The following is a 21,683-nucleotide window of genomic DNA, read 5'->3' on the forward strand; positions in this document are numbered from 1 at the left end:
ATCATCGCCAATTATGACTTAAACTGGTTAATAACGTCCTTCCAATGATTGCTCAGTTTGTACCCATCTTCTCGGTTGAAATTGTGTCTGTGTCTATATATGTATGGCTTCATGAACGAATCTTTAATGCGGTGGGCTGACACGAAATTGATTTCTCTAAGACGAAGGTACTTAGCATGCCCACTGGCTATCAGCAAAGATTAACATGCTAATCTCTCTTTAACATGCTAATTTTCACCTGGCAGCCCTTTGATTGGTGGAAAACCAACCACCGTCGGGTTCGCTGCCCGCCACTTACATTATCATTGGCTGCTGACATTTGGGCTACGCCCATTTGAAACCCTTATAAACAGTTTGACTTGGAAGCTAACCCCCCTTTTCCTGAAGACGACCGCTTGTGTTGTGATCGAAACGTCGTAGTTTTTTTTTCTTTTAACCTATCTACGTGACTTTTCCGAAAGACCCAAGAATATGAATTCCTGCAGTCAAAAAAGCCTTAACTCAAGGGTAAAGGTGCAGTCCCTACAATTGCTTGATTGTGATGCTCCTGTTGGAATGACCTCTATGAGAAGGAGCTCCCCGGCTATCCACCCAGCAGTATAAATGGGAATACCAAAGTTAGTCAATCGGCAGGTAGCATGTGGTAGGTTAAAATGTGGGTAGTTCCAACTCATCGAGGGCGTCTGGCCAGTGTGAAGAGGTCGTATATTCTGCAGTAGTGGGGTGAGCAAGAAATTGCAGGGCCCCCACCTTAACTGTTTGCCTTTACTTAATTGTTAACATAATTCAAATTGCAACTTACTAGAGTACAGTATTTGAAATCCGATGTCTGTGCCTTGAGAGTCAGTGTTGAATTCCAGCCAAAGGTGGTTGGAGGTGCTGTTGATGGTCTTTCCATTCAACTCAGATGTGGTGAAGGCGTTCATCAAACGCGCTGAACCGTCTCTCCCATCATAAATCTAAAACATGACGAAAAAAGGTTAAAGCGTTATATTCAAAGTTGAATATGGATGAGCAATCCAGCATTGTTTAAACACGCCTTCAAACAATCATCAAACGGTGTGATAATTTGGCTAGTTACTCTGTATAGCATTTTGAATATAATTTTGTAATTATAACTCAACAAACATAAATACATATTCTGGCTGAGCCAGTACATATCAAGTTATGGGCTTAATACGCATTTCTGACATATACCATTTGGGGAAAAATATGTGAAGTTTGTCCAATTTAAAGGTAGTTTACTTGTCTAAAATATTGTTTTCATTTGTTCACTACGAACGAATGAACATCGATTACAATCAGCACAGATAAATCGAATGAAAGTGTCGGCCACATAACCTCTGGAGTGGCGCTCTAGAGCTCCCCCTAGTGGAGGCCCTTCCACAATCAATGGCATATGAGCAAGCAATTGCAGGGCTGCAGCTTAGCATTTGCAGGCAAACTCATATTACCATTACTGAACCACATTGTCCTTCTATATACGTGTGAAACGGTCAACAAAGGGGATAATATTATTGTGTGTACAAAAATCTGTAAAGTGTTAAAGTGTATCCACGACAAATAGTGGAAATAGCATGTGTGGCACTGGTGTATATCAGTTTCCCCCCCCCCCATTTACATTTCTCATTTAGCTTTAACAGAAATGGTATTTCAAAAATAAATGCTGTGCATGACACAGCATCTGGTATGGCGCACTTCAGTGTGACGACATTGTGATAACACTGGCAAGTACATTTGTCAAACCTCATATCTTGCCCTTGCAAAATTGTATATTTTGTATCCAATTCTTTCCTAAAGGACTGAATACAAGTGTGGATTTCTGCAGATTATTTACAAAGAGCCTTTTTCACTATCATATACTTAATATTGTGAAATACGTTTTTATTATCAACATTTTACGGAGCTAATGCCTATTTTAAATTGATATTTCTACCCTTCAATAGTGTGCGCCACACATTATATACGCCGCTTCATTATAATGGTAAAATACTAACCTTTTTGCTTCACTAAACAAAACATATTTTGGTGGGCAATACGTGTGAAAGCGTTGCCATTTCATCGCGCCTTCTATAAAAGCTTGTGGACATTACATTCCCAGCAGTTACACTTCAAAATTGTAATAATTGCATACATTTTTGGAGGGACGCAACAACTGGATAACAAAGTATGTAAGTACATATATCTAGAGTATGTATACCTAAAAATAGGATACAAATGATACTAATGTACCTCGAGAATAACATTTAATTAGTGTATATCACCTGCTGTGACATACATCTTAAACATGGACAATTCCAAAGAAAATTAAGCAAAGCGAATGAAGAATCATGGAGATGTGCACGCTTGGAATTACAATGAGACACACGGGAAGAGAGTATCGCATGCATTAGAGAACACACACAAATTAAGGACATTGTATTGACCATGAAGAAAAGTCAGTGGACTTGGTGGACTTGGGCAGGATATGTCTCTAGTTTGGGTAATTGCGGGCAGTCGAGACAAATGTCAGACATTGGTGGCAGCCAAAGGACGGAAGACGCTCGAGAGGACGTTCACTGGTGAGGTGGAGCGATTGAATTGGATCGCGTGAAGAAGCGAGGCAGATTGTCGCATCGCAAAGCTACGAGAGCGATGGCTTGGGGAGGCCTTCATTCAGCCATAGCCAGATCACAGCTGCTTATGAACATGATGAAGTGAACTGTATAAAAAAAAACTCAGACGTATAAGAGGTAAGGAGTAAATATCGTTTGAACTGGTTATTTAACAAAATATCGATTGATTAAATATGTGAGAGCATACAATTAATGGTGAGTATTTAAGCAAGTGGGAGGCAACTGATATTCATTAACGCTCTTGAAATAAAAAAAACTGCCTTTGTTATTCCCAAGATAGATAAGACCCTTATCTATGAATCAGTACAACTTAGGAACAATATCAATCATACTATTAAGCTACCTTCAGGGAGTCTCCAGGTCCCAGGCGGAAGGTTCTTGCTGTCAGTCGAATGCCCATGCCGGGTTTGACCTGCACGCTATAGATGCATTCGTGGTTGTCGTCGTACTTCTGCGGGTGTTTGGGGGACAGCAGCACCCCCTCATTGGCTGTGGACGATCTCCCACATTCAGCTGCAACGGCAACAGCAGCAGCGGCAACAAACACAGCAACATGAATCACAATTTGAGGAAAAACACGCGTAATGTTTACGAATAAATTGCAGATACTCTGCAATCATTTTGAAAATTATTGGGGCTGAATTATCAAACTGTCCCGAATCTACTTTTGGAATTTCTTAAAATTATGTTTGTATGCAAGGGAAAATTTGAAATAGCAGTCTGAAAACAGTGGATGCATTGAAGAAAAATGTAAAAAAATACGAGTGCCATTTAACGTAATGACAATAATACATATAATCATCATCGTCATCGTCGTCATTATCATCAACAAAGGATTTCCAAAATTCATTTGTTTTTTTCTCAATATTACAACTGATGCAGGGTGAGAAATCTAAGCGTTGAATATATATACAACACAAGTTCACTAATCTTATTCAGTAATATACTGTACTGCAGTCTTAAATTTCAAATTATGTGAGATAAAGCTAAATATATAAGAAAAATTGATACATAAAATCATTACATATACTTAATAAATATGTTGTCCATATTGATCATTTATAGAGTGTATATTTTAACAAACAGCATTGAAGTACTATATATCACTATATATAATACATATATTTGCGTGTAATGTTGCTGAACATCACAATAAATAGAGCATAATACAGGTAGGAACAACAGTTCCACACTGCCCACCAGGGATTATTTGTCTGTCTGTCTGTCGTGCATGGCCCCGCCCCACCAGAGCCCTCCCATTGGCTCGGGGGTGCCGACCAATCAGACAGACAGACAGACAAATAATCCCTGGTGGGCAGTGTGGAACTGTTGTTCCTACCTGTATTAAGCTCTATTTATTTTTATAGCAATAAACTAAATCAAAATTTACAAAACACACTACATTTCAATATTCTCAATTGATCTCTATAGTCATTGTAAGCAACTACAGGAAATGTCAGAGGGACTTAATAATCTTAATAGAGAAGCATGCAATATCGTATAGAAAAGTCCCCTAGGCAATTAAAGATATCAGTCAGAGGCACAGGAGTTGGAAACACACTCGAATATGTTACGAAGCACAGTTGTTGGCATCGGATCAGGATCCGAATTTATTATATAACTATGCAGACAGGTGCAGGTTATTTTTGAATTTCAAAATAAAAAGTAACATTCCATTTTCTAAAGACCAACATTTTAAATTATTGTTTAATTACCTGCTCATATGGATCAGAAACCGACAATCTAACCTATAAAATGGTCACCAACAAAAATACTTAATAGTCACGTAATGAAGTGCGGACAGACGCATGCATAGAATTACATTCAAAGAGAGAAAGAGGCACGCATAAATTAGGGCTGTTAACTTTCCCCGCACCTCCGATTAGCAAGGTTGGCTCTGTACGGTGTGAAAAAGGTTCAACATACATACATACATATATAGAAAATATGCAAATTATGCATTTAATATTCACTCTTACTAAAAGTGAGTGGGCTAGAGCAGGACAAGTCGCTTAGAAGGGATGATGGCTGGTGGTCGAGACTAATGATGGACTGAGTTTGGCTAAGCAGGAATTATGTCAAACAACAATACATTTTACATGGTTTGATGAAAGTTAGACATCAAACATGGGGAAACATTTTCCTGAAAATGTGCATTGATAGGAGATATCACCACCATAGCATAGTATGATTTTCCTATATTGTAACTTAAAATGAGTTTGTCCCATCTTATAATACTTATTTTAAATGAATGTATTACATGATTACATATACAGGGACTCTTCAACTTATGAACGAGTTAGGTTCCAGAGGTCTGTTCATAAGTCGATTTGTTCGTAAGTCCAACGTTAATCCTGTCGATTCCAAACATGTTGTATGGCATGTACACTAAACAAGAGGAATGGATTTAAAAGTTGTATAATCTCCTGTAGACATAGATGCCACTGGTTCTTCATGTTCTGCAGATGTAGATGCCACCAACGCCATCTATTGATCGGGAGTTGAACTTATGCCTCGGCCTGAACAGGCAACTTTACATATGTGCAGGTTTGGTCATATCTCTGAAAGTTTGTCATAAGTAGAGGAGTCACTGTATCAATGAAGCCACGGATTAGCTCAGTTCAACCTCTCCCGTCGACTGCAGCATTTTCTTGCTGTGGTTGTCCCACCTGATGAAGATCGCTTGTGTTGCGATCGAAACGTCGTGATTTGTTTTATTTTATTTCTACCTACGTGACTTTACTGAAAGAACCAAAGAGTATGGATTCCTGCAGTCACGAAAGCTTCAAATCAAGATTAAACCTTGTGTTGAGTGAAAGCGGATTTACTCTATTGTGTATTTATTTTACCAATGGCAAACAGTCATCATTGTTACTTTACCCAAGAGGTCTCATCACAGTACCAGGTGCAGCTCGTGAATGTTACAACACAAAATCTATCCCAACATCCGTTTAATGAGTTATATCATAGTTAGATTGCAAAGCACCATACACAGAAATTTTACTCATTCTGAAACGACGTTGAATGAAGACTCAATATAACCAATTATATATATTTCAAGATAAACTGTTGCTGAGACCGAATGTGTGATTTTTTTTCTGTGGAAATAAATATTGCACAGCTCATATTGAGCCAAAAACTGCCAACAACAAAGGTTTCAATGTCCCTCAATGGGCTAAATTTTATCACAGTTCCCCTCGAGAGGTCAGATATAGTTTTATAATAATAGGGCTTATACCACTGCGCTTCCCAGAAGTTGATTGTTTCAGAGCAATTTAATGTATGAGGTGTTGTTGAGGGCTGCATAATAGAGATTTGTATCCAACTGATAGGCCCCTTCGGTAGATAATTTTCAGGGATGTCAGCAAGTATAAGAGACTTGAACAAACCCAACATTTTAACAGCAGCGTCTCTGTCCTCAACAAACTCAACAAAGAAAGCAAACACAGGCTGGCGCTATGTAAGTTGTACTTCAACGCGGCAGGAATAGTGCAATGAAAGTTAGGAAGCAAACAGAGAACAAAGTTGTCCGAAACCACAAAAAATCTGTTGAGGAAAATGATAAATATGAAAAGAGACAGGGATGCACGGCTAAAGATTGAATGCATAGAAACTTTTTCAACGATTCGGAAGATAATGAGAAGAGAAATCAGAGAACAAAAGACAAACATTGCTGAATACGTTATAGCAATAAATAGGAGTATGAAAGCTGCAAAAAATAAGAATGATAGCCAAATCACAGGGGTAGCACTTATGGATAAATATTAACTACGTATTAAAAATAGTGAAGGAATTTAATGCAGATATGTATAGTAATAAAATATGCACATAGCTAAGAAATAAGGAAATTTTCAGATGAAGAGAAAAAAGTTCCATATGTTAAACTTGCAGTCAACTCTGTCTGCAGTATGAAAAGGGGAAAGCTCCTAGACCAAATGGTATAACTGTGGACATCATCAAAGAAGCAGGACGAATCAGCTGGAAGAAAAAACTACATTTGCAGACTTGTTCATGAAGTGTTTAGAGATAAATAAAATCCTGAAAGCACAGAATGATATCTCGATAATTATTTCATTCAAAACGGGAGACAAAAAGCAACTTAAAAACTACATAACCATACCCTTCTCATCGCACGTCTAGAAAAATTGTTTACAAAGATTACTGGAATAGAAAAGGGAACAAATTAGACAACCCCTGAAGCAGCAGGGTTCAATAAAGGTTTTTTTTCTACAATTGGACATATAGAACAAACGTTGAAAAATGCTCCAAGAACCACGGAGAGAAAGAGAAAAAAACCTATTCTGGAAAGTCACAAAGTAAACATACAACATAAATGATTCATATATCTGTCCCTCCACATACAAAAATTACGGAATTGTTTACACTTTCCATCAACCACAAGGCCTTCTGGGAATATATAATATCAGCAGTATTGGTTCTATGCAAGCAAACTCTGGACCGGTTTAGACACACAGTGTCTCATCAGTACAGTCAGGCTTGATGATTACACTTTGTAACAATTATTTTTTTGTTCCTGGGTAGTAAGTGTTATTTCCTAATTGCTTATGCCTCAAAAGCTATTGTTCCCCACAAACTTTGCTTTTGTGACCAGGACAGTGATATTTTGAAATGTACTTATTTTCAATGAGAAAACGGGCAAATTTGTTTCTTTTCGTTCACATAAAGTCATAAAAAATTACAACATATGAATCAAAATTAACATGTATTTGTACGAAAGTACTGTAATACAAACATTACTACAAAAGATTTAGAAGTGAGTAGTTTTTCGATATTTACGATTATATTGTAAATCACTTTCACACAGAATGGGTGAGAATAATGTGCCCACCTACCCACACACCTTGGGAGCGGGGCATCCCAGAGCCTACGCCCGCCACCTAGACACACGAGGGCCCGTGCCCCGACCAGACGGTAGCCAGGCAGGCAGGAGAACGCGAGGACATCGCCCACATCCAAGCTGCGGCCGCTCCGTCGGCTGAACGTGGGCGTGCCTGGGTCTTCACACGGCTCCAGTGGGTACTCTGCATGATACGCAACAGCAGGTTATTACTAACACCGTAGAAGATAACTATTTCGATTGTACCAGGTAAGGCTCACTGAGCTGTATATCTTTTTCAGAAGCAACCAGGCCACAAATGATAGCTCTACAAAGTGGCTTATTGTGTGGAAATTCATAGCAAGCAAATATTTTGTCAGGTAAGGCCCACTGAGCTGTATATCTTTTTTTCAGAAGCGACCTGCCCACAAATGATACCTCAACGAAGTGGCTTATCGTGTGCAAATTCATAGCAGCCAAATATTTTACCAGGTAAGGCCGACTGAGCTGTATATCTCTTTTTCAGAAGCGACCTGGCCACAAATGATAGCTAAATGATGTGCACTTATCGTGTGAAAATGCATAGCAGCCTAACACTCTAACCACATATTTCTAAATGTGGAGGGAAAAACCAGAGGACCCAGAGAAAAAGCCATGCAACCACGGGGAAAACATTCAAACTCCAAATATACAGGTGTCAGGGTCGGGATCGAACCCACTACCTCTTGTATATCAGGCAAGGGAGTTAATATCTTGCCACCGGCGGCCCAACGTGTCCAGAAGAGGGAGGCTGAATGGAAAATAGATCAACTCATACGTGGCAATTTTTTTTTTATTTTAGTCAGGAAAAATAGCTTATCGAACGCGTTTTTTTTATTATATAGAACGCATGGTTCGGGCTCTGCACGGATTACTTAATGAGGTCTGTTTTCTGGAATGCGGGGATGATGTTTCACCTGTACGTGGTTTCGACGTTGCTAAGATTGCTAATAAGATAGACGATAGATATGCTTACGAGAGGTGAGGGTGCTGCATCCATTGGAATGTACTTTGGCATTAATGAATTGGCTGTGAGAATGATTTATTTACCATGTATGTTTGTTGCGTATGTTTTTACGTGATAATGTAACACATCCTGTACTCAACTCGTTCACGTAAAACGCAAATGTGCATGCACATTGTCGCATGCACCTAGCTGACCACTCGTTGATGGTTGTCAAATGGACATTCAGGTGACCGTGTTAGGGGCGAGTGTTGGGCGTGAGTGCCATGGTGGGGGAAGAGAAATGCATACTAGGTGTTTTGTGTTGAGGTTAAATTGAAAAATAAAGAGTGTACACACACAAGGAATGGAGAGCGACGAAGCATCCTTTATTGCAATAACAAGGGTAACCCCCACGTTCGGCGAGGTTTTATTTAATTCTCTTCCGTGGTGTAATGGTCAGCACACTGGACTTACAGCCTAAAGGTTGAAAGAATGGTGTACTTTTTTTTTATCCTCCTGCCTCTGTCAACCTAGGGGTTGAACACAAATAGTCGCTAAGGCAGGTCGCACGTGGAAAGGTGAAGCGTGGGGTAACGTCCAAGATGTCTGGCCACACTCATCCCCTAATGCTGGCGAGCACAACATTCTACAAGCTGTGCGTTACTCCTCACCCATGAAGGTCATGTTGAAGCCCTCGTATGACATTGAGAAGTCGGAGATGAAGCGCAGCTGTGCCTGGAAGTTGCCGTAGACGCCGGCTTGGAGCACAGGGGGCAGCGTGGAGCCCGTGAGGCGAGCCAGAGGCTGGGAGAAGCTGCCGTTCTCCGTGATAAGCAGGTAGTCGTGCAGGTTTTCCACTTGAAACGTGTGGAACACGAATTTGACCCCTGCATCAGGGAGAGGTTTGGTTTACACAAAATGGAATGGCAACAATGCAACATACGTTTCTAACAAAACGCAGAAATGTGTAGAAAAGCACAATGTGTGGCCATGGTCAATGAACGTATAGAAATTAAGATAGCAGTGCAGGGGAGTGTTGCATGAACATTGTATCATGTTATTTATTTTTTTATCGGTGTAGGTTTCTTTAAATAAATGTTACATGTAAAACTGTGGCTTTGTGGTTAGTATACTATGCCATGCGGGTTGTAGATGAGTGTGATACCCGGCCATGCCATTATCAGTGGTGAGTGATTCTGAACTATCCTGGGCTCACCTTCACCAACCCACACTGACCAGTGTGGTGAAGTATGGTCAAACGACCGCCAACTATTTGATTGACAAAGGGCTGAAAATTGGTATACGTACTTTCATACATATTTCCACTAATTCAGAGGAAAGGAAACCTGACATTTTAGCCTAATGGAAAATATAAATTTGCAGGAAAAGCTTTTTTTAATACAACCATAATTATGTAATGAAGGAGGTGAGGTGTGATATCGACAATGTGCCCAGTATGGGAGGAGATGTTATCAGACTCCCAGACGTGTAATGAGTCTTCCGAATGTGGAGTATTGTCAACGTTATTCAGGTTTACACGTGGCCGGTTGAAACAGTGTGCGCCGTGAATGTTTGGCATGCGTGCATGAGTGCATTTATTGAAGCCACTATAGATAATAGACCTTGCCTTTTCCATGAGACACTTCAATGGTCCACGTGCAATTCAGGGAGTTGGGGTAATAATCAGGGTAACCTGGTGACAGGATTATTCCACTGTGTCCCTGGATGTACCCTCCGCATGGTGCTAAAGGGATGAAAAGAGCACAGTGAATGCACGGCAGAACTGGACCTGGGAGGCTCACTCAGAAGCGTGATGCTTAATAACCCGTCTATAATCAATGCTCACATCCCCGCTCACATCGCCAGATACCTCTGGAGGCTACACATGTTTAGTGACTTAGTGACACTGCAATATTGTACGGATGTTGCACATTAATACAAACCTCCAGCAATTACAAAAGGATTTTTTTCCCTGGAAGCAATAACCGCCACGCTTCATATATTTAACAACAAAACATACTTCATAACACTATCATAAACCCATTTGTCAAGATTGTGCGCATAAGCTCAGTTTGGCGGCTCGTTTATGTGACTGCTTGTATCAGATCAGCGCTGTTTTAAAGGTGCTCACACAAACGCTGTAGTTGTTTGCAGAACACGTGCATCTCACAAATTGTATTCACACATTCGCAGCGTGCAAGAGCATTCAAATCAAAGCTGCACATTCCAATCATTGCGTGTTTAAATAATTAACCTAAAGGGATGACTATTGATCTTTAATTCATAATTGGGTAGGCTTGCAGGCTCTATACAAAAGCACGAGCTATTTTTATTTTAAGAATAGCTCTATAACTGCAGCACTTTCGCTAAACAATTCTAGAATAATAGCCATTATTGTGTAATTAAGCTGAAGGATATGGATAATCCCCTTGTGGGTGTACTCACATTCCATCACTCAAAGCAGCACTGACACTACCTTGTGCACAGTGGTGGAATCTGCCTATCTTTTGGCAGCCCTGAAGCAAACGCTTCCTCATATTGATTGTTTCAAAGGCGTTGTATGGCCACCTGTCACTTTATTAATACATACAATGCAGGTGTGAACATTGCATTTGTACATTGTAAAGGACGTAAATGTTTATACACACATATTAAGAATGTTCAACATGATAGCAGGGAAAAGTAGGTTTGAAAATGTAGGAGAAAACACGTTATTTTTACATTGACTATTAATTCCTGCACTCCACAAAGAAAAGCTTATGTAGGTATACACATGTTTTCAATTAACTTAGGAACATAGAATGTGTTTGGAGATTGGTTTGGTATATAAAATCTGATCTCTGGAAATGTCTTGAACATTATGCTTTGATGCTGAAGGATGACTCCTGGTTGTGCTGTGTCTCATCCAAGCAGCTGTCGGTCATGAAAGATGTAGTTCAAATAACCAACATCTAAAATGGAGCACAAAGACTTAATTTAGATATGTTCAGGTGTTCACCATTGACACTTCGTCATTCATTTAGATATGCAGCCAGCAAAAGGTGTACCACTGCAGCTTGCGTGTTATTAAAAAAAAAAATTCCTAAAGAAAATCAATTCCGCGTAGTGAAGAGCCTCAACAACGAATGCATTGGAGGTGTCAGAAGAAGTATTGATGAAAAGGACAGGCAGTTTTAATACACTTTTTTAATTTCAGCAGGGTCAGTGGTGTCAGCAGATGTGCAAGTAGGGAATTCCACAGCGAAGAAGTATGGGTAAAGAAGAACGAGCAGCTCTCGATACATACTTTTCTCATAACACGTTTTCCTGTTTCGGTATAGATCACTTAGGAACCTATAGCTACTAGAACAGTATCTCAACTGGCACAGCTCATTCGCATGACTCTGAGATACGAGTGAGAAAAAGCTTGGTCAACTCTCTCATTCTGTCATTGCCAGTTTGCACCCAGTGGGGACTTATCAGAGACTTGACAGCTCATGCATTACTGAAAGTTCCCGACATTTGGCAACAGTTGGCTTGGTATTGTCAACTAAGCAACATCGATATCCTTTGGTCGAACTAAAGATCACACCACACAATTGTAATCGTGTTTTCCTTAATAATTCATTACAACTATATGCATACAGTGTACCAATCTATATACTGTGTGCAGTACATTGCAGTTCCAAATTCTTGCACCATCTTGATATGAAAGTGAAGGTATCACATCATACTTGTGATCATGGGAATTTTTTTAAATGAAAGTTTGCTAAACATGGCAGAGAGTAGCACAGTGGTTAGCGCACTGTGCTATTTACCCAATGACCTCAGTTTGATTTCCAGCCATAGATAACATCAGTGGCAAGTGATATGTGAACCTGTCCTAGGCCCACCCTTCATCAGCCTGTGTCACGACAAACACGGGGAAGTGTGATTAAACAACTCCCTTAACTGAAATGGTATGAGAGGCCTTTGTCTAGCAGTGAATTTACAAAGGGATAAATTAGTATTATTATTGTTGTAATAAAATATGCCAGGCCAGTTGGGTAGGGCTGCTCAATTATATTTTAGATAACTGAACTCACATGCATGTTAATAAAATCAAGTTTTCAACCCTATCTCCCACCCCAATTTATAAATATATTATACGTTCTTAAAAAAAATCATTTGACGCTGCACCCATAACATGGGATATATTTTCTGACAGTTGTGGATATTAAAAAACTTGGCATTCGTTAGTTTGCATTCCCCATATGATAATTTAATCAGAATATGAAACAGCCACGTAGTCCCCCATAGGTGATTTGGATGTAGAATTCCTAACCACAATGCACTAATCCGCACAACTTCGAGGGGGGGGGGGGGAAATCACTGCAGAAATGTTATTCCCCCACGTGTACATCATATTGATTTCTAGATTTGAAGCTTTAGTGACTGCAAGAATTCATACTCTTAGGTTTTTTCGGTAAAGTCACGTAGGTAAAAAATTAAATAAAAAATTAAAAGTAATAATAGAAGTAAAATAAGATAATAAATCACGACATTTCGGAGGCAACACAAGTATCCGTCATCAGGTGGGGCCGTCACAGCTAGATTTACTGTATCTAGCTAGATTTACTGTATCTAGCTGTGACAGTCCCACCTGATGACGGAGACTTGTGTTGCCTCCGAAACGTCATGATTTACTACCTTATTTTATTTCTATTATTACTTTTATTAATTTTTAATTAAATGTTTTACCTACGTGACTTTACCGAAAAAACCTAAGAGTATACATCATATTGGTTTATGATATTTCAGTGAGCCACATACACATTTAAACTGTCCGTGTTAATCTGTAATAATACAATTATGCGCAAGCATAATTATGCACAAGCATAATTGTATTATTTTTCGATATAATTCTTGACTAAAATCCATGAACAAGCAATTATAACTCTGTTTATTTTGGAAACGATTTGATTAAAAGTTGTGCTAGCTAGCCCAGGCTTTGCAAATACCAATAACATAAAATCATCCGAAAATCTCCATTCTGCTCAGCTGGAATCAGCAATGCTCTGCTAAGCCAGACCCATAATAGAATGAAATTAGAATCTCATCTCATTGCCATATGATTTCCATGGCAGAATCCGTGTTAGAATCCTCATTCAAATTAAAGGGAGTCGTCCATTGAATAATCACGATTCCTGCATTCAACATCCAGGGTGGAGGAGTTTAAAATGATTCCTGGAGGGATCGCTCGGCTCTACTATACCATGGTTTACTCTTGCAAATGCTGTCAAAATGAATTTACACCTGATTGTACCCTGTGGCGATTCCCGACAGACATTATTAAGTGGGTATGGGAATTCATCTGTTGACTCAGTATAGCACGAGCGTCCACAGAGAGAAAAGAATGAGCAGAATGAAGCTGAGGGGACCAATATTTTGGGTATAACATGGCTTTGACATTTGCCCATTTAACCCACAAGCCAGGGTAATATTTTCTGGTCCCTGAGCATTTTCAAGAAATGCTGTCTACAACCATCAAAGCTTGCCAGGGATGTCATGAGCAATGACATGGGCATGACAGACGAATTGGGCGCATAATGCACTGACATTCCCCTTTTTTTGTATTATAAAATGTAACACGTATGCTTTTAATTCATTACGAGGAATGCCTCGTGCATCTCGCACTTGGTAAATCCACTATATTATGCAAGCACACGGGGACGTGCGTACGGCATACAATTATTAAACGGCTTCGTGTCATGGGGCATTATATTTGTGCATCCACATTTAGACATGCATCCCCACTCTGCGGCGTAGTGTGTGGTGCGAGCGCAGGAGGTGGGAAGCATGGTTAGGGTTAAACAAAAGCATGACCTCGTGTCACCCAGGAGAATCACCCTGAGCAACATAGGCTCTAGCTGTGGTCTGCTCGCTGAATCATAAAGAAGGTGCCTAAATGGCTCCTATTTCAAAAATAATCAAATGTATAAGTACAATAGATCACTTTACAAAAGAAAAAAGCCATGACGTTCAGTACATACGGTATTTTGGTGCAATTTTTATAGCGAAAGGCGATTGTGAAGGCACCTATGTTTTCACAGATGATAATAATCTGCAGTAGTTTAACAATCGGTGGCATTGTTGCTATGTAGCTTAACCCATTAACGTTATTTGCAAGGACAACAATTTTTCTAATTTGACAAATTTTGGACTGCAATGCCAGCACATGTGGGCCTACTCATTTTTAAGAAATGTTGTGGGATCTTGAATGTCCATTGTGAAGTAGACAGCACTCATTAGGACACCTGCTACGTAAATTTTGTTAACAGCTTTTGAAAAATATCCAATTGCATTCGTGAGAAAGTGAAAACAGCAATTGGCATAATAAATAAATAACTAGATAGATACATTGTGGTATGTGCAGACCTGCAATACTTTCCCTTCATAAGAACATGAGAATAGATTAACTTAACGGCTTATATTTTAATTGTACATGTCATAAATAAGTTACACATTTATCGCGTATGGCACTAAGTTTATAAAACAAAGACAATTGGCATGAAACAAACATGGGCACGACATGTCATGAGAGAAATTGCATGTATGTAGGTTGAACTTCTTTCACACCATACGTAGTCAACGCTGCTAATGGGAGGTGCAACTGACCAGAGATGGACAAATTTTACAACACAGTGGATAAGGAGAGAAAGGGGAAAAAAATGCGGCGGAGGATGACAGCGGAAGAGACCGCGAGCTGAAATTACAGAGTTCGGAAGCCACTACTGGACAGAAGCGACGAGGTAATGGAAGGAGTTGAAGAACATGGGAGAAGCCATTGCCTAGCATGGAAAATTACAGGCTGACAAGAACAACAATAAGTACAAACAAGTGGCTCGTAGTAAATATGTCAATAAGCTCATGAATAATGTATCATAACGTACCATCGCAGGCGGGAAGGGGGTGGTTCCAGCGTCTGTTTGCTTCGCACCGCAATGGATTGGTGTGGCTGAGCGCATAGCCAGGCCGGCAGCTGTAGGTAACGGTGGCCTGTATGGAAAAGTCGTTGCCCATACGCTGTCCATTTACAGGGATCCCTGGATCTAGACAAGAGTGCCGGTCCACGGGGATACCTTGCAGGCAAACAAGACAGCAACGGCACATTCAAAATGTAATACTCCCTTACTTACAGCATGCTTACATGCACACCGAAACGTCAGACAAAAGGAACAGTGCATGCAACCAAGTAATCTCTCCTTTTGGGCTTAAAGCGAGAGCAAACAATTTCTGACATGAACCTGCTGAAATTCAGTGAGCAGTCTTGAAATAACTGAATGGAGCATCACACTCGAGATTATATTATTACACAAAGCTTTTACACCTTCCTCAAAGTGGAAAATCAGTAGTAGTAGTATTATTAGCATAGACGTGCCCTCAGGTCAATTAATAAACGTGTGACACAAGAGGCTTTTAGATCGGATTTGGGCATTCTGTCCAAATTACTGCCATGCATGCGGTACAGCGATAAAATTACTCATTAGTTGTGGCATGACATTTTTATCATTCCTAAAACAAGGTAACTCTTAGTAACCATAAATACATTCATAACCACCTGCACGAACATATTTTAAACTAATATCAGTCATTTTCTCAAAAGACTCATTTGTCAGATGAATAAGTGCATTTCAAGTATCATACAGAAATGTACTGCTGATAAAAAAAACTGCATAGTACGCATATGACATAATGTTACTGCTCATATGCATAATTAGTGATGAAGACCATTAAGTTCATTATCAGACTTATCTTTAAATGTCTTCCAAGATGACAAATTACTGCAGAAGAAAATGTATCTTTTATTTTAAAAAAGATTGAATTATTTTGAGTTTTTCTTAACTTTTCAACGAAGAAAAAAAATCAACAAACTACGTCTAAGAAAATGCATTGACTATAATTTGCATGAAATGTGATCATTTAATGTATTGTTTTACTTTAATTACTAGTAAAATGTGATATTAAAACTAATGGCCAAGGTAGAGTTCACTTACTATAAAATCAATCTTCTAATGGGAACATATGATGTATCCATATACCTGCTATGGTCAAGTCTCCCATCATCCCTTTATGGCCAGTAAAGTGAGAACTATATTCAAGGTATAATGGATTAAAGGTATGTCTCCCCCTTATACGTCATTTCACAAACACGTCCTCATGTTATTATTAACACCGCTACCGGATTTGCGTCGCCCCAACCCCACACTTACGTCTGTGACAGCATCCGTCTAGTCTTGTATTTGTCGCCTTGGCCTTTGCCTCCACCTACCCTGTACATGACCTACTTTGCGTTACACATACAGAAATGTACTGTACTATAAAGAACAATTTATTTTTTACGTACAGTATTTTGGTGATTGGGAAAAATTGCTTTGATTTACGTCGTTACGATATTTGTTGCGTATTTGAGGAATGCATCCCCGATGTAAACAGGCGTATTACTATATAATATATTAGGAAATGCATTCCAGTCAAATGATAAGTATTTTGTGAGAATTCCACAGTCTTACAGGGAAAGAAAAAAACTTACTGCTGTTATTAGTGATGGCAATTTCTGCCCATTGTTTCAATGATTGATGACAAGCCCTTTCCCATTCCGAAACGTCTGCAAGTTGCATGGTGGGTCCTCTTCACAGCTAAATCTCGGAAGATGCAAGCGGCTCAGCGTGAATTTTATTTAGGGAGGTTGAGTGCCGCTGTTTTTTAAAGATATTGTACTCACCGCAGAGAAGTGTAGTGACACGACCGCACTCTATGATAGCTAGCGCCTAATTGCCACACGCCCTCCTGTATGGAATTTTACTTCCAATTCCGTTCCGATGACATACATCATCGGAACGGGAAAGGGTTAAGATGAACAACAGCCAATGTTTGAGCGTTAACTTTTAATATTTTTCGCTAATAAAAAACACAGAGAAGTAACAAGACGTCATCATACACTTTCACCCATACCCAGAACAATGAGCACACTTAAATATTGTTTTATTATGCTACGCTCTCTGTTTTGGAATGTCAACAATAATTCAATTGCAGTATTTGAGTTTTCCTCTTTGTTTATATCACAATTTCTGTGCATAGGTTCAAAGGCCCAATGCATCAAGTGGGCAACAGCAGACAGCAATATTAAACATATAATCAATAAGAAAATGTATTCATTGAATTGAGCAAGGTCATGAGAACTCGGGAGAAAACAACGTAAACTTTTTTTGTATTTTACCAGGTAAGGCGCACGAAGCTATATAGTTGTTGTTTTTCAGAAGCGACCTGGCCATAAATGATAGCCCAATCAGGTGGCTTGTCACTTTGAAATGTATCTCTGGCAAATACTCTAAACGCATATTGATTCTAAATGTGGATGGAAAAACCTGAGGACTAGGAGAAAAATGCACTCGACCATATGGAGAACATGCAAACTCCAAATATACAGGTGTCAGGGTCGGGATCGAACACACAACCTCCTGTATACCAAGTTAGGTAGTTAACATTTCGCCCTCGCGGTGCCCCAAAGACGATGGGAGGAAATGTCAAAGTGGAGCAGTGTGAGGAAAGAAGCAGAAAGACGTGTTTAAACCTGTGGCGTGCATGAGATGAAATAGTCAGTCTAATAGAGTCCTCAATATGAGTGGAGAACAGTTTGTGAGAACAGAAACCATGGTAGTAGCGATAGACGAGTGATACGGAGATGACTAACTGCCAATGAGCAAGCGACTGGAGTAAATCGGCGAGTGCTGGATCAGATAGACATTGCAACAATGACATCACTTACTCTCATACTGAATGTGGAAGCCAAAGCTGGAGCGGCTGCTGTCTGTCGTGAATATCAGCAGCAGGGCATTGCCACTGCTGAGCAGAAACTGTGGAACCTGGGTTCCATGGTAGGAGCCAACAACAGGAGAACCTTCAGTCCGGCCATCGTGAATTTGAAGCACGTCATAATTTACTTCGGTCTGAAATCTGCAAATCAGTCACATTAAACCCAGACACGCGTGTCAACAATACACAATATTTCAACACTGAGAAAAAGGTAAAGATGCAGCACTTGCAATGTCTTCCTCACACCACTTCTGGCAGAAGAACATCCACCAGAAGCAGCTCTAGAAATCCGCTCTAGAAGGTATCCGGCCTACTCTTCTATGCTGGCCAGATATCTTGGAATAGGTCGGATTATCTATCTACTTAGGCCACCAAACACTACCTGCTCATCGACTGGGGTGTACCCATTTATACTGCTGGGTAGACAAAGGTGGGGGGATTGTTCCAACTGCCGCGTTGGGAGATCAAACCGGTGACATCTGAATGTCATGCGTGTTTGTACGTCGAACTTCTTTCACACCGTACATAGCCAACCGTGCTAATTGGAGGTGTGGGGGAAGAACAACTTAACACAAAACGCAGTTCTAACAAAATGAGTTTTCAATCTAGATTTTAAAGTGCATAGCTCCAGTGGCTTCCTAATATCGGAAGGAATGCAAGTCCAGTGGGATAACTATGACACCACAACAGCATCCATAACAGTGATCATATTCATCTTCATTTCATTTCCCTTTGTTCAATGTCAGAAAACTATCTGTTTGTGTACGGTTTCAATGCATCATGTTATGCTATTTTCTCTATATTATTCATATATATGAGAGGCAACCAAGATGTATTCGAACAGTGAAAACTTGATTAATAAAATGAACATAACTCGGAAAGAAAAAATAAATTATATTAACATTTGGGTGATTAACCCTTATGAGAAGATTTCAAAATATACGCTCTAAGGAAAACGCTCACTTTTAACATGCAAACTCGTGCGTACCTGACGAACTTTATTTTGATGGCATGTCCCTGCTGCGCTTCAATCAACCACTCACAGCTAAGTGAATCTTTGTACTGGCCTGGCCATCCCGGTGAGAGGATGTTACCAACAGGTGCAGAAAGAAGCCCTCCGCAGGGTGCTGTGGGTAAAAACAAATAACCATATATTTATCGGCATAAATGCCAAACAAAACTTCGCAGGGAAAGACACAAACGCAATGCTTGTCACGACACAAAAAAAGGATGCGTGAATTGACCTTGAGTCGCTGCTTTTATCAATGACTTGGCAAATTATAATCAGTTGCGATCAATTATAGGTCCACACCAAAATTATCAGTGTATTGCATTTTTTTACATGGTAGCAAGCATTGATTAGTTCATTGAAATTAATGGAGTAAAAAAACATGTGCAATTATTAATCATTGGATTATGTGTAGTTTTATATTGTAATGTAATATATTCCTGCAATGCCGAAACATAAACTATTCACAATAAATTATTTACTGATCCCAAATTCCACGCTATTATAAATCATTATTTATCTAATTCTGTAATTTACATTTAGCATGGAGTAATTTACTCAGTTTAGGTTTTTTACGACTGTTATGTACAGCATTTATTTTTCAAAATGCGTGGGAATCACACATCAGTCCACTGTGTGTTCTGCCTGCTGCTTCTAAAATCCGTAATATCATTCCTGGTTCATTACTAGGGTTCTGATTGTTTGACTGCACGAGTCTCAAGCATTATCAATCTCCTGAACTTTCACAGCAGGCTTGCTACTGCCAGTATAATGTATAAGTTATTCTGTAATGCTCGCAACGAGTGCAGCATTGCACACAGTCGGTGCATGATATCCTCTGCAAACCAGTGAAGAGAGACAATCACATGTGACCATTACATACAATTAGGTGATAAAATAACAAAACTTAACTTTTTATTTTACCAGGTAAGGCCCACTGAGCTATATAGCTCTTTCGAAAGTGACCTGGCCACAGACTAAAACTCAAGGAAGTGGCTTTTCACGTGGAAATTTATAGCAGCCAAAATTCCTTTAAATGCATATTTCTAAATATTTCGGGAAAAACCAGAGGAACCAGAAAAAATATACGTGACCACGGGGAGAAAATGCAAACTCCAAATATACAGGCATCAGGGTCGGGATCAAACTCACAACCGCCTTCATACCAGGCGAGGTAGTTAACATCTCACCACCGTGGCGCCCTGGATGTGGTATATACTTGCAAAAATTTACTTAGACCCGAAATGAAACTTCAGGGGCATATGCAGCTTTTGGATTGTTACTTTTATGTTTTATAGCCACTCTGATAATGACTAACTTGTAAATAAGTCATGCAGGTACCCACATTAATTATGTTACATTGTAAATATGTAGTGACATCGGCGATGTCACTGTACGGTGCCGGCCTGGAAGGATCGTGCCGTTCGATGTTCCTACATTATGGACAGCACCGTGTGGGTGGCTGTGTGTAACACCACCCCTAGCAGGGCTTGGCGAGCACTGGGATAGTGCAGGCACCACGCACAGCGTGTGGTGGGGGCTCCCCCGAGGGGGAGGGTGAGTGTCAGACCAGGGACATGGTTGTCCAGGGCAATGGCACTCTGGTTGACCCCGTAGACACGTGATCCGGAATGTCCATACAGGGGGCCCCAGGTGAGGGGGGGCTAGGGGGTGATCACGTGTCCGGAGAGAGCTCTTGAGAAGGATCGAGAGGGAACGAGAATGTTCGGGAAGGCGGGCAGGGCCGAGCGGCCCCGACCGGAGAGGGATATTAGGTGAGTCCCTGAGAGGGACCGGGGTCTCTTCGTTCTACAAGCTGGAAGTTCCACGTCTCAGCTGGAAGCGCCTCATTGTACGGGGGACCACGTGGTCGGACACCAGAGCGAGGGTCCGACCCTTCGTTGCAGTAACTTCCCTGTATAGCGTAGTTAGCTCGGTGGTCACCACCCTAGGTTGTATCTGGTAAAGGGGCAGTTACCCCTTTGTGTTACAGTGTTACAAATAAAGGTGTTGCCTCTAAAAGGCACAACGTCTGCGACTCAGTTGGACTCACTAAAAATAAATAAAAACAACTGCCGTAATGGCAGACTTCTTTTTTATTTCACCGCAGCTCCGTAATTAAACTGTCATGTTCACAAAACGGTTAAACCGCTGCTGTTACCTTCGCACGTCGGTATCTGCCCATTCCAGATGACGCTTCCACCTTGCGTCACGCACGTTATCTCCTCAAAGCCCTGCGTTTTGATGAAACCTTCTTCGCAGACAAATGACACCGAGCTGCCCAGCAGGAAATTGTCCCCAAAGCGTCGGCCGTTCGTGGGGACTCCAGGATCATAGCATTCATTGTGGCCAAATGCTGTAAAGAGACAGAAGACACACAATGAGTGTTGCATTTGTTATCGT

General features: G+C 40.3%; 1 protein-coding gene across 3 annotated transcripts in view; it reads right to left on the minus strand.

The window, feature by feature from the left end:
* CSMD3 (CUB and Sushi multiple domains 3) overlaps positions 1 to 21,683 on the minus strand; it is a 426,461-nt gene that overhangs the window by 128,230 nt on the left and 276,548 nt on the right. For all 3 annotated transcript variants that reach the window (XM_078855831.1, XM_078855830.1, XM_078855832.1), the window contains exons 15-23: positions 21,442 to 21,636; positions 19,260 to 19,398; positions 18,225 to 18,412; positions 15,349 to 15,537; positions 10,065 to 10,181; positions 9,109 to 9,324; positions 7,469 to 7,657; positions 2,959 to 3,128; positions 803 to 959 (exon numbers count right to left, since the gene is read on the minus strand). In XM_078855831.1, coding sequence (XP_078711957.1) covers positions 803 to 959; positions 2,959 to 3,128; positions 7,469 to 7,657; positions 9,109 to 9,324; positions 10,065 to 10,181; positions 15,349 to 15,537; positions 18,225 to 18,412; positions 19,260 to 19,398; positions 21,442 to 21,636 — 1,560 coding nt within the window. The remainder of the gene's footprint in view (positions 1 to 802; positions 960 to 2,958; positions 3,129 to 7,468; positions 7,658 to 9,108; positions 9,325 to 10,064; positions 10,182 to 15,348; positions 15,538 to 18,224; positions 18,413 to 19,259; positions 19,399 to 21,441; positions 21,637 to 21,683) is intronic.

The sequence above is a fragment of the Lampetra fluviatilis genome, chromosome 4 (assembly GCF_964198595.1).
Source record: "Lampetra fluviatilis chromosome 4, kcLamFluv1.1, whole genome shotgun sequence".
Classification (NCBI taxonomy): Eukaryota; Metazoa; Chordata; class Hyperoartia; order Petromyzontiformes; family Petromyzontidae; genus Lampetra; species Lampetra fluviatilis.